Genomic DNA, 13,170 nt, shown 5'->3' with positions numbered 1-13,170 from the left:
TAGATATAATTTTTCAATAATTCAAGAAATTATAAGCATTGTGCTTTAATATATTCACAAAATACATCTAAAATTTATTTACCTGAAATACTATGATTAAGTTCTTCAGAAACCTTTTTGGAAATTAATTCTTGTCTCAGTTGTCTAGCAAACCTAGCAGGATTGTCCCATGGGATATAAGATACCTCATCATCACCACCAAGCATCTTGCCAGAACTTTCAAGCCGCCCAGAGTTATCGACTTTTGTCAGCTTCAAACTTTCAAACGTAAACACTCGAAAAGCTCGTTCTACTTCAGCCCAATTCATATGTTCTACAAGAAAATTAAGTCACAGAAAGAAAAATGTCTGTTTAAATTGCCTGCATCCACTTTTTATTTTGTCAGAAATCTGTTTATCATTCAAGTCTGATCTAAATTTATTCCAACCAATGCATTCCCAGAAGCAAAAAAATAAAAATAAATAAATAAATGAGGAAATTATTCTATTTCCCAGAGGATGTAGGAAGTTGATATAATAAGGATTTGGACTACTTTGGAAACAGTAAGCTGATAAAAGAATAATATTACCATCGGTACAATAGTGCATGAGTTCATGAAGCCTGGCAAGACGTTTCGTATTGTTTGCAGGTGATGGAAGAGGGAATTTAAGAAGTTCCATCAAAGGCAGCTTTTCCATCATTTCTTCTTCAATCTTTATTGCGTCCAAATCATCTTTTACCTTAAGTGAAGAGAAACATGAAACTTCACTCATTGTGCTATTGAAAGGAGGAATGAGCAACTTTTAATACTGGGGAACATAAGTTATTTTTTTATTTTTTTTCTCTATCTTTTTGGGGCATTGGAATGATACTACTGCTTCCAGGGCAGGGGATTGGTACCACAGAAATAAGGCAATATAGATGCATTATGCCTAACAAAAGCTTCACATACTCATTTTGCTTCTTGGTTTTTGGAAAACCAAGACCAGATTTAAGTGTGATGTCCTAAAGTATAAAATTCTATAAACATACACTTTGGAAAATGAAAATGTAAAAACCTGATCTCTAGCTCTGCATATTTTAATAACACAGGGTTAATATGTATTGCATATGCTAATGATAGCTTCTTGATTGATTGTGTTGGATAACATTTTGTGCCATTTTATAAGTCCTACTAATAGGATTGTCTATTGATGTTTCATAAGCAAAGATTTTAGAAATAAGCAGGTTGCAAGAATTTATTGATCTCTCAGCAACTTTTAGCACCATCGACCATAGTATCCTTCAGAGATGGCTGTATAGTAAAAACTAACACAAACTAAACTTAGAGAAAAAGAAGAGAAGAGAAAGTGCAGTAAAAAATATATATATATATATATATATATATATATATATATATATATATATATATATATATATATATATATATATATATATATATATATATATATATATATATATATAAAGAAATGACTTCCAAACTTCATGACAAGTATAGACAAATTTAGTAACTTTTCACCTTTGATAAGATTACTTTTCATCCCATATCATATCCCATATTTATAAGCAAATCCATAAAACATCAACATTTAAATCTTGGTATTCATAAAGGTTGCCAGAACTTTAAAAAAAAATAGTCTTATTTTAATCTTGAACAAATTCCTTCCTTGTACTTTTAAGAGTTTTAATCTTTAATTCAATCAGATACTATTATAGGATTTAATTTCTCTTCAATTCTTCTTTATCCCATTGAATAGATTTCTTCAAGGTTTTAACAAGCCTTTTTTGTGGATCCAATAAGAAAATATTTTCCAGGCCATTCTCTTAGGTTATCATTTGTTTTTCATATTTAATTTTTAAAATGTCAATCAATTCCTTTTGCATATCCAGGAAAGAGTTCTTTTTCAAATCGTTCTCTTGGCCTGTCATTTGTAGTTCCACATTCAGTACTTTATCTTGTCAAATTTGTTCCACATCTGTCATTCTTTCACTCCCTTGGTCCTCCCCAGCAATTCCTCCTGGGACCTCTCCACTCCACTAAAGTGTGCAATTTGCAGTAAGGTAGCAAGATGTTGAACTGACTAAAGATTGGCAGACTTGCGTACATTTAGCAGGAAGGGAATTTAAATCACACAGTAAATTTTCCCTTAATAGAAGCAAATGGAGCATCTGAATTCATTGTAGCAACAAATACAGTTACTACTGTATTTTCCTAAGAACTGTGTCTGTTCCTGAGAGAATGCTAAGAAAGTCAGGATGCAAAACATTTCTTTATTAATATCCTTTGGAAATATTCTATTCATAGAAGCAGACATCATTACTGACATTGTTGAATTTGTAGTTACTAATTTCTAGCTCCATTCCTCAAAGAACCCTTTAATTTTCAAATAACATTTTGCGTCTTTTTATAAGTGGCGGTATTAAACAACATTAAGAACAGGCTTGTATTTCCCCCCTCATGTCTGAAATCTTTGGTAGCCTCTTGTGACCAGTTTCTAAAATCATAAAGAGACTTGTCTTTTTATGATATACAATAACCAAGGTAGCCTAAAAAATCTGTTTCCCACCAGAAGCTATTCATTTCATATAGTCCATCCGAAAATTTTATGGTAAAAATCAATATTCAAAATTTATCCGGATCCTTAATCTGTTTCTAACTTTATTACAGTTAATTATTGAAGATAAACTTACTGTTGACTTTTACAACTTGTTATTCTGAAAGTCTCTCACAACTTTAAGATAGGGAATTTCCAAAAGAGATTAGACAGCGATTTTAGTGAACTTTTGATTCCTTTAATAAGCTCTGCTATGATTGCAAGCAAGATGACTAACTCCCTTGTCACCTGGTGCTCAGCCTGAAGAAAACTGCTTTCATGTGTATCATCTCCCATTCTGTCTTTGTCTACTTACCGGTGCCTCAGTTTGTATCATAGTTGTAAATTCCACTTTCAGGGAGATGTCTCCAGTCTGCCATACTTCTCCACAAAGTCCCATGCATACATTTGTTTAAACTAGATCATTATTTACTGTTAGTATCAATTAACATTTCTGCTAAAATATTGTTTCTTGAATCTGGATCTTTTAAAAGTATACTTAAGTTTTACCTTTAAAATCAATACATATTTATACACTGAGGTATCTTTTTTATTTTTTTCTTGGTTGACCTTCATGATTTTTAGCTTTTGTCTTGATTTTCAAGATAAAGTAGAAAAACAAAGTAAAATATTGTTCTTAAAAACAATTTACGAAACATTTTAGTATTTTACATTGGGGACTCAAACAGGTGGAATAATTTTATTGTTAGATTTATATGAGCACAGATTTTGCTTTTACAGAGAACTGAAGGTACTTACACTTCATGCATTCTTTTGGAATTTGGCACATTTATAATGAATTCTTTCTTACATTTCTCTATTTTTGTACTATTGATGGGGAAAAAGCTGAAAAAAATGTGATATTATACCTTTAGGTAGTGCAGCTTCCGAGACAAATTATCATGATAGTTTAATATTACAGGCCCTTTGGGAGCCATAACGTTTTCATCATTTTCAGGATAAAAGGAATTATACAGCTCCTATCAAAGGAAAGGAAACATGCATTTAAAAACTTGTTTATGATTTTTATAAAAGTATTACATTTTTGTAAAAGTATTAAATCAGACAATACAAACCATTTTTTCATTCTCAAGAAGGGCAAGTGAAGGTAGAATCGAAACAATATGATTGGCAATAGTATGATCCAACCCATCTTCACGTGGCAGTGGAATCACTAGGCTTGGTGGTGTAAGATTTTCTTCTGATGCAACAATCTAGCACAAATAAATATTTTATTTCATTATTCCAATACTCTGGGATAAAAATATGTTGAAGGAGTTATTAAAGATATTACAGTTACAGAACTTGTACCATCAATACTGGTAATCCTCAACCAAGAGGTGCTTTTTCAAGAGACAACTGGATTTGGGTTTTTTTTTTTTCTTTCAATATGTTTCATTTCTCATCCAAGAAGCTTCTTCAGCTCTGACTGGATGGTGGGGAATGGAAGAAGAGGTCAAAGAGGCCATCTATGTCAAAAATGAACATCCTTCTCTTAACAGAGGGAGAGGGATATGACATCATCTATTTCCAATGTACAACACAATCCTTTCAACAATTCCCATTTGTATCAATCAGGTTTGATGATTTATCTGATGACACAGATAAACCTCCAGATGATCTTAATGACTCACTAAAAGAATACAAATGACCAGCTGTCTACAAGAAGTATAAATCCTTCCATTCCCCACCATCCAGTCAGAGCTGAAGAAGCTTCATGGATGAGAAGCGAAACGTCTTCAAAGAAAAAACCAGAAAGTTCAGTTGCCTCTTGAAAAAGCACCTTTGGGACAATCATGACCTGGAAGATTGAGAATCTCCACAGATAGTAAGTCTCAACTTACAACAGTAATGGAGCCTGTCCATTTCGATCATAAGGTGGGTTGATGTTAATTGAAACTTGTTAAGTGAAAGAGCCTTCATCCTAGATTACCCCAATGCATGCGTTAAACAAATGTAGGGATGAATGCAGGGGTCATTAAATGCACATGGGGTGACTTAGGGATGCCTGCCTTGGGCCTCCCCCAACCCCTGAGATAATCCTGTACTTTGCTATCTTTCCTTGGGGTCCCCACAGCCGTCTCCAACCCTCACAATGCCTTGCTTACCTTCCAGAGATCTGAAGAACTCAGACTGTGGGCCATTCTTACTGGGCCACATGGAGTAGCCATTTGCAGACTTCAGCAAAGCAGTATTTCCCACGCCTTCTGCTTTTCTGCATGGCCTCTTTAACTCAAAACAGGATAATGAGCCAGTTTGTGCTTTGCAATTTCTACATTTCCTAGAAAAAAGTTTTAAAACAAAGGGGGAGAAGCAAGAGCAGTGAGACAAAGAACAGACAATGAAGGGTTAAATGTTAAAAGGGTGATGCGGTGGAAGCTGCTTTGCCTTGCTTGAAATCTGACCTAGAAGGCAAAGCTGCTTTTCCCCTTCATGTTCTCCATCTCACCGCTCTTGCTTCTCCCCCTTCATTTTAAAACCTTTTTTCTAGGAAATTAGAAACTGCAAAGCACAAACTGTTGAATACTAGCGCGGAAATACAAGTGCGGGAATAGGACTCCTTTTCTGATTGGTTCCTGGGCGGAGCCGGGTTAACCCTCGCCCTGATAGGTCGAGCCACTCGGCGCCCATAGGCTCCTTATTCAAACATGGGGGTATAAATGTTTGGCGCGAACCACGCCACGATTGAATCATAGTTACTATGAGCTGAATAAAGATTACTGTTTTGTTACCTATCTTGCCGCGTCCTTCTCTCGCTCGAAGATGCAAAACTGGCGACGAGGGTGGGATAAGATTCCTGCGACCACGGAGGAGAACAAGTCAGCTTGCCACCGCGTCTGAATCGGCACGAACCGCTCCTCAGGCTGAGAACTCCGGCAGAGAACGTAAGAATTTTCTCCGCCGTCTTCCTTCCCTCTCTGGCTTCATACCCAATGGCATCATCGCTTCCTCCCTTCGCGCCGTTCGGGTCTGCCGGAGAATCATGGGACGTTTTTATGGAGCGTTTCGAGTGTTATTTAATCGCGTCGAAGAACCGGGCACGGACTGACGAGGAGAAGTGCAGTTTCTTCTTGTCCTGCTGCGGGCCTTCCATGTTTGCCTCTGCGAGAGCTCTGGCCGCCCCGAGGCCAGCCTACAAACTTGGGTGGGGCGAGCTGATGTCCAGGCTGAGGGACCATTATGCCCCTTCACCTTCTCTGTTCGCACGCTGTTTCACTTCCCGCCGCCGAGTGCAGAAGCCCAACGAATCTATCAGCCAGTCTCTAGAGGCTTTGCGCACAGTGGCTGCTCAGTGCGATTTTGCAGACCCGGAGGAGGATGAGGAAGAGGAAACTGTCGGACAAATGAGGACGCAACCAAAGCGGAGGCCATACCAGCAACCACCGACGCCCGCTCAGCCAGCCTCAAACGCACCTTGCCGCGGATGCGGCGGCCGCCATAGCCGCGCATACTGCCCGTTCCGTTCCGCCGTCTGCCGCCGTTGTCGAGGAGTGGGACATCTCGCCAGGGTTTGTCGGGCTCTCGTGCCAGCTTTATCGTTTATGCAGCCCAGCGACCAGCGCCAGGCACTGCAATGCTGCCAACAACCACGTTCTGTGAGGCGAGCTGAGGACTGCCATTCAATCTACCCGCGCTCTAGCGCTGACTGCGTGGCCTACCAGGCTTCCCACGTCCCCGCCGGCCACCGTAAAATTAGCACCACCGTTCGTCTCGAAGGTCAGCTTTGCCGAATGGAGGTGGACTCTGGGTCTTCCCGTTCCCTACTATCTTGGGCCCTGTTTTCCCGCCTTTGCCCCAGGGTTCCCCGGAGTAAATTGCGCCCCGCTGGGGTCTCCCTCTTAGATTACCAGGGAAACGGGATTCCCACGGCAGGAACATTCCACATCCGGGTGGAATACGGAGATTTTAAAGGAAAACTTCCAGTTTTAATTGTTAGGAATGACCTGCCCGCTCTCCTTGGGTTGGATTGGTTCCCCGCCTTGGGCATCACCATAGAAGGGGTGCACAGGATAGTTCCCCGCACAGTTGATAGTGTTTTAGATGAGTTTGCAGATGTGTTCGATGGGAAACTGGGCTGTTATAAGGGCACCCCCATTTCCCTTTGCCTCGATCCTCAGGTCGCGCCCATTAGGCTGAAGGCACGCAGAGTCCCTTTCGCATTGAGAGCAAAGGTAGATGCTGAACTTGATAAGCTTATAGAGCAGGGGGTAATTGAGCCCGTAGACCATGCCCGTTGGGAAACCCCCATAGTCCTCCCGGTCAAACCCGATGGATCGGTGAGAATATGTGCCGACTATAAGTCGACTATCAATTTGGCCCTGCAGGCAAATCCATATCCCGTTCCTGTAGTGCAACATCTACTCCACTCTTTAGGGCAAGGCCGTATTTTCGCCAAGTTAGATATGGCACAGGCCTACCAGCAGCTTCCCGTAGATGATGACGCGGCTACAGCCCAGACCATCGTCACCCACCGCGGGGCTTTCCGTTGCCGCCGTCTTCAATTCGGCGTTTCGGTTGCCCCGGGGATTTTTCAGAGCCTCATGGAGCGGTTGCTCCATGGGCTCCCTGGCATCGTTCCTTATTTTGACGACGTCCTGGTTGCAGCCTCTAGCCACTCGGAACTTCTAAAAATACTGCGGGAGGTTTTTACACGTTTTAGGGAGGCAGGACTGAAATTGAAGCGCAGCAAATGCGAAATCGCTGTTCCCCAAGTAGAATTTTTGGGATTTCTTATTGATGCACAGGGCATCCACCCCACTCCCTCTAAAGTTGCTGCCATCAAAAACGCACCTGTGCCCACTTCTAGGGCGGAATTGCAGGCGTTCCTGGGGCTTTTAAACTTTTATGCCCCTTTTATTCCCCACAAGGCGTCGCTGGCTGAGCCATTACACCGACTGCTCGACCGGTCAGCGGCCTGGAAATGGGGTAGCCGTGAAGCGCACGCGTTCGCGGCTATAAAAGATATTTTAACTTCGTCGGCAGTTCTAATTCAGTATAGTGATAGGATGCCCCTAGTTTTGACATGTGACGCCTCTCCTTATGGCATAGGGGCGGTCCTGAGCCATGTTCTTCCGAACGGCTCAGAAGCCCCCATAGCCTTCTACTCCCGGACACTTTCTTCAACGGAGCGGAACTACAGCCAAATTGATAAAGAAGCCCTGGCTGCAGTGTCCGGCGTTAAGCGATTCCATGATTACCTTTATGGTAGGAATTTCACCCTTGTTACGGATCACAAGCCGCTCCTGGGGCTACTGGCAGGCGACAAGCCAACCCCCCCCATTTTGTCTCCCCGCATGACACGTTGGACTGAGTTTCTAACGGCGTATTCGTATACGCTGTTATACCGTCCGGGTAAGCAGCTAGGGCACGCAGACGCCCTGAGCCGTTGCCCTTTGCCACAGACGGACACAGCCCACGTGCCCTCTCTCTCCATTTTGTCCATTGCTGAATCCGACCTTCCCGTCTCTGCTGCGGATGTTGCTGCTTGTACAAAGGCTGACCCCGTCTTATCCCAAGTAGCTTCATGGGTTTTGAGGGGGTGGCCCACGGAAAAGGTAGCGGAAGAATTTCGACCATTTAAAGCACGTCAAGCCGAACTTGCCCTTCACGGGGGTTGTCTTGTCTGGGGGGATAGGGTAGTGATCCCCACAGCCCTGCGGGCACGAATTCTGCCCGCACTCCATAAAAACCATCCTGGCATAGCGCGAATGAAAGCCTTAGCCCGCAGCTATGTGTGGTGGCCCTTGCTAGATTCGGAAATTGTAGATTACGTAGGTCGATGTAGGATATGCCAAAATTCTAGGCCGAATCCCCCTACAGCCGCCCCTCGTGAGTGGGAAATTCCTAGAGGCCCATGGTCCCGTTTACACATTGACTTTGCCGGCCCTTTCCACGGCCGAACTTTCATGATAGTAGTCGATGCTTACTCCAAGTGGGTGGAGCTGGTAATCATGACCTCCACTACAGCAGAGAGTACAGTGAGGGCCCTTCGTAGGATGTTCGCCACACATGGGCTACCGGATGTGATAGTCTCAGATAATGGGCCTCAGTTTACCTCCACCACGTTTCAAGAATTCCTGGCCAAACAAGGAATTAGACACGCAGCCACAGCCCCTTATCATCCAGCTAGTAATGGCCGGGCAGAGCGCGCAGTTCGCTCAGCCAAAGAAGCCTTGGGCCGTATGGACCAGGGCGACTGGCAGGAAAGAGTGGCGGCTTATCTCTTGAGCCAGCACTCTATACCCTGCCCAACGACTAATAAAAGTCCGGCGGAGCTCCTGATGGGTAGGAGATTGCGAACCCCCCTAGACAGGCTCCATCCACTTTACGCAGGGGATCTGCCGAGCAACCTGGGGGCACGTCCTTCCCACACGTTTAAGTTAGGGGATCCCGTATGGGCCCGTTCCTTTTCTGGGGATCCACGGTGGGTGCCCGCAACCATCACAGCTTTGACTGGCCCCTGCTCCTTTAGGGCCGGTCTGGCCGACGGAACGCAATGGAGGCGCCACCTGGACCAGTTAAGGCGACGCCTCCCCGCGGAAGCAGACGGCCCGAGCCTATCAGACTTTCGCTCCCAGCGTGAGCCACCCTCGTTGATCCTTTCCCCAATGGACTGTCTTCATTCGGGGAACGGGGGACAAGCCGATACGAACCTTTCGGACAGACGTGCCTCATCCGGCTACTCCTTTCCTCGAAGCCCTTGTCGAGACTCTGAACCTACCCCCCAACCAGACTGCACGGGGCCACTGGCGGACGCTCCTGTTGTCGCGGAGACGCCACCCCAGGCAAACGGACATCGGACACCGGGCCCGGGGCCAGCGCCATCTCTTGGGACCGCGTCGCAGATCCACCGCCCCGTCACGGACATACCTCCGCCGGCGGTTTCCCCCCCGACGACAACTGCCGGGGAACCACGAAGGTCGGGACGAGAACGCCACCGTCCCGCCTACTTGAAAGACTATGTTTGCCTTCCCTAAGGAACTCTTTTGACTAGGGGGGGAGGGGTGTTGAATACTAGCGCGGAAATACAAGTGCGGGAATAGGACTCCTTTTCTGATTGGTTCCTGGGCGGAGCCGGGTTAACCCTCGCCCTGATAGGTCGAGCCACTCGGCGCCCATAGGCTCCTTATTCAAACATGGGGGTATAAATGTTTGGCGCGAACCACGCCACGATTGAATCATAGTTACTATGAGCTGAATAAAGATTACTGTTTTGTTACCTATCTTGCCGCGTCCTTCTCTCGCTCGAAGATGCAAAACAAACTGTGGCTCATTATCCTGTTTTGAGTTAAAGAAGTCTTAAGCAGGTGACCTGTTCCATTATTAGGCCTCACATGGCCTTCCCCACCCTGAGATACTTCATGTGCATTTAACGACCCACATATTTGATTAGCAAATGCATGGGTGATTGCAGGGAGTGATCATGTTCAAGTTATGCAATTCGTTCCTATGAATCCTCAGGTTACAACTGCAATTGGCAGGCTTCATTATATTCGTAACTCAAGGACTACTTGTAAAGCCTATGTTTGCTTACCTGCTGCAACATACACTCCAATAATAAGGCAACAGAAACCACCTCATCAGGGACACAGCTCAGGAGATCATTGTAGTACCTCATGTCTACATCTTTAATAATAAAATTATTTTAATAAAAATAAAATTTAAAAATGCATTAAAAACTTTTAGGTATAGAGAGCTATCAATAAATACAATCTGAGTATATATTATACACCTGTGGAAATTCCTACTTCTCAAAATAAGGAGGTGATTCCCTTTGCAATAGGCCCTTAAGGCCAAAGAAGGCAAGCTCTGTTTGAGTAACTGAAAGGTTTTTCTCTCAATCTACAGATAATAATTCTTTAAACAATTCTTTAACAAAAAGAAAAAAATCTTCCTGAAGGTGCACAAGGAAAAAATCAAGACTTTGATTGACAATGGTGAGCCTTACGATGGAAAGGCAGCAGTACAAACTCTTGAAAGATTATGATATGCTTAGTCTGTGATTGCCTGAAACCTTTGGGGACTTTTTAAATTTAAACATCATCTGGTTTGAGGATACTTTCAGTCAATATGGCTGGCAACCCTGCTCATACTTTGCTTGATCCTTAAAAATGTAAAGCACATTCAAACTTGTAAGATTCTGTTAGAATAAAAATAGTACTGAACTACCGTGTTTCCCCGAAAATATGAACTTTCCCGAAACTATTGCCACATTTTTTGCGTGGGCAAAAATATAAGCCCACCCCAAAAATAAACCCCATGGACAACCCCCCCCCTCCGGGCAGGCAGAGCACCGCTCACCCACCTAGCGGTATTCCGAAGGCGCCAAGCCATGGGAGCCAGGGGGGGGGGGAAGGGGCTCACGTTCCTTGCTGCCTTCGGGATACCACTAGGTTGGGGAGTAGCATTCTGCCTGGCTGGAGGGGGGAGTTGCTGGGTGGGTGCTCCCTTGCGAGCGGGCTCCCCAATAGCCGGGCACAGCCTCAGAGGTGAAGCAGCCATGAGGTGACCACGCTCATGAGCAGCCGCCCGGCAAATCCCCACTCAGCTGGCCAGAGCGCCACTCACTGACCTAGGGGGTATCACTAAGGTACCAAGCCACGTGGCCCTCTGCCCACCTCCCAGCTCCCGTGGCTTGGCACATTTGGGATATTCCCTAGGTCAGTGCATGGAGCTCTGCCCGGCTGAAGAGGGAGGCTGTGTGAGCACCTGTTCTGCCCCCAGCAAGCATGCCTCACAGCCTCACCAAGCCCTTGCGCAGCTCTCTCAGGGCACCGCCACCAGCCATCGCCGCCGGCCACTGCCACCGGCCACTGCCACGCTCCGAGCATAACTCCCAAACTCGGCTGCCGAGTCTTCCAGCATTGGCTGCTCTAGGAGTGCTCTCTATGGTGGGCTGGCTGCTGGAAGACTCTCTGTCCAGAAGACTCTGTCTGGAAGACTCTCTGTCTGGCAGCCAGCCCACCATAGAGAGCGGTCCTAGAGCGGCTGATGCTGGAAGACTCAGCTGCCGAGTTTTGGAGTTTGGAAGTTATCCTCGGAGCGTGGCGGCAGCGGCGGGTGGTGGTGCCCTGGGAGAGCTGCGCAAGGGCTTGGTGAGGCTGGGAGGCACTCACGCAACCCCCCTCTCCAGCCGAGCAGAGCTCCATGCACTGACCTAGGGGGTATCCCGAATGTGCCAAGCCGTGGGAGCTGGGGGGTGGGCAGAGCGCCATATGGCTTGGCACCTTAGTGATACCCCCTAGGTCAGTGAATGGCATTCTGTCCGGCTGGAGAGGGGATTTGCCGGACGGCTGCTCATGAGCGTGGTTACCTCATGGCTGCTTCGCCCCTGAGGCTGTGCTCGGCTCTTCGGAGGTCCACTCGCAAGGGAGCAGCCACCCAGCAACCCTAAAACAATAAGCGCTCCCTGATAATAAGCCCAAGGCCATATTTTGTGGGGCAAAAGAAATGTCGTATTTTTGAGGAAACACGGTATATATTGTACTGGTTTCTTTATTTCCTAGGGTTGACAATATATAATGAATATAATTGTTACCCAGAATCACTTCCCATGAGACGGACAGCTATATAACTTTGATTAATAAACAAATAGTACAGAAATCATGGATATCAGTTGTGATTAATTTGCAGAAAATCATGTGAACAAAATAATTCACATTTATTCCATCTTAAATGCCACAATTATCAAAATCAATGCCTCGCTCTTCAACTTTATTTTTTTGAGATCTACAAGATTCTTGAAGAGCTGAGACACACCATGTCTACTTGATCCTTTTTTATCCAATTTGACACAATTGGACTGAATTAGCAAAACAGTATTAGTGTCATTGAGGAATGATTAAGTTTCAGCATTTTAAATTTAATCAATTCATCTTAAATGCAATGAATGCCACAGTTGCTGTTTATCAACTGTTTATTTTATTATTAGGGATGGTTTTCTCATTGTTTGATTATGAACAGTCCTTAATTAAAAAAAACTTTTTAAACTTTAACTTCCTAACTGCAGGATCAATTTGGTGCAATGGCTAATAGTGCTGGACTAGGAGTAGGAAGACTCAGGTTCCAATTCTCCCCAACCAGAAAAGCCAACAGTTAATTTCTCTCCCAGCTAGATGAGGAAATAAAACATAATTAAATAAAATAACCAGGTAGTAGCAAAACATTTCCAAAAAATGTTGCCAAAAACACTGAATAGACCTGTTGAACCTGTCATTAGGAGTCAAGACTGATTTACAGGAGCATAACAACAATATTATTATAACGTATTATTATAATGGGTACTCACTCTGGTTGGAATAGCCTGGAAATACCATATTACCTGATGACACACTTAATCATGTTGGTAATCTAATTTGTAAGCTGTATGTTCTAGTCATCCATAGAAGGATTTGGTAGTCCTTTATAGAGCTCTAGGAGTATGGTCTGCTACTTAACCATGTTGTGTAGTCAGTGTCTATTGAAGAATAGGGATTACATTCTTCAAGGGACTCAGATTTGTCTTATCTACCTTCTGAAGTATGTCAGTAATCTTCATAAAATTTTCTTTATGCTTAAAAAGCTAGAGAAAATACTTTCAGCGGTTAATGATCAATAG

At 44.4% G+C, this 13,170-nt stretch overlaps 1 protein-coding gene across 7 annotated transcripts in view; it reads right to left on the bottom strand.

The window, feature by feature from the left end:
* Window positions 1–13,170, bottom strand: part of SPAG17 (sperm associated antigen 17) — a 126,986-nt gene that overhangs the window by 93,451 nt on the left and 20,365 nt on the right. For 6 of the 7 annotated variants that reach the window (XM_087716467.1, XM_087716468.1, XM_087716469.1 and 3 more), the window contains 5 exons: window positions 10,108–10,199; window positions 3,650–3,787; window positions 3,443–3,553; window positions 569–719; window positions 83–313 (listed from right to left, as the gene is read on the bottom strand). In XM_087716467.1, coding sequence (XP_087572593.1) covers window positions 83–313; window positions 569–719; window positions 3,443–3,553; window positions 3,650–3,787; window positions 10,108–10,199 — 723 coding nt within the window. Of the gene's footprint in view, window positions 1–82; window positions 314–568; window positions 720–3,442; window positions 3,554–3,649; window positions 3,788–4,681; window positions 4,834–10,107; window positions 10,200–13,170 lie in introns of those variants that run through there. The other variant, XM_087716474.1, reaches the window with a different exon arrangement.

This window comes from Thamnophis sirtalis, unplaced genomic scaffold, assembly GCF_051295495.1.
Source record: "Thamnophis sirtalis isolate CommonGarterSnake01/CBP01778 unplaced genomic scaffold, rThaSir2_p1.2 scaffold_5, whole genome shotgun sequence".
In the NCBI taxonomy this organism is placed as follows: domain Eukaryota; kingdom Metazoa; phylum Chordata; class Lepidosauria; order Squamata; family Natricidae; genus Thamnophis; species Thamnophis sirtalis.
Note: the sequence above shows the minus strand (reverse complement) of the source record. Positions and strands in the feature narration are given on the sequence as shown.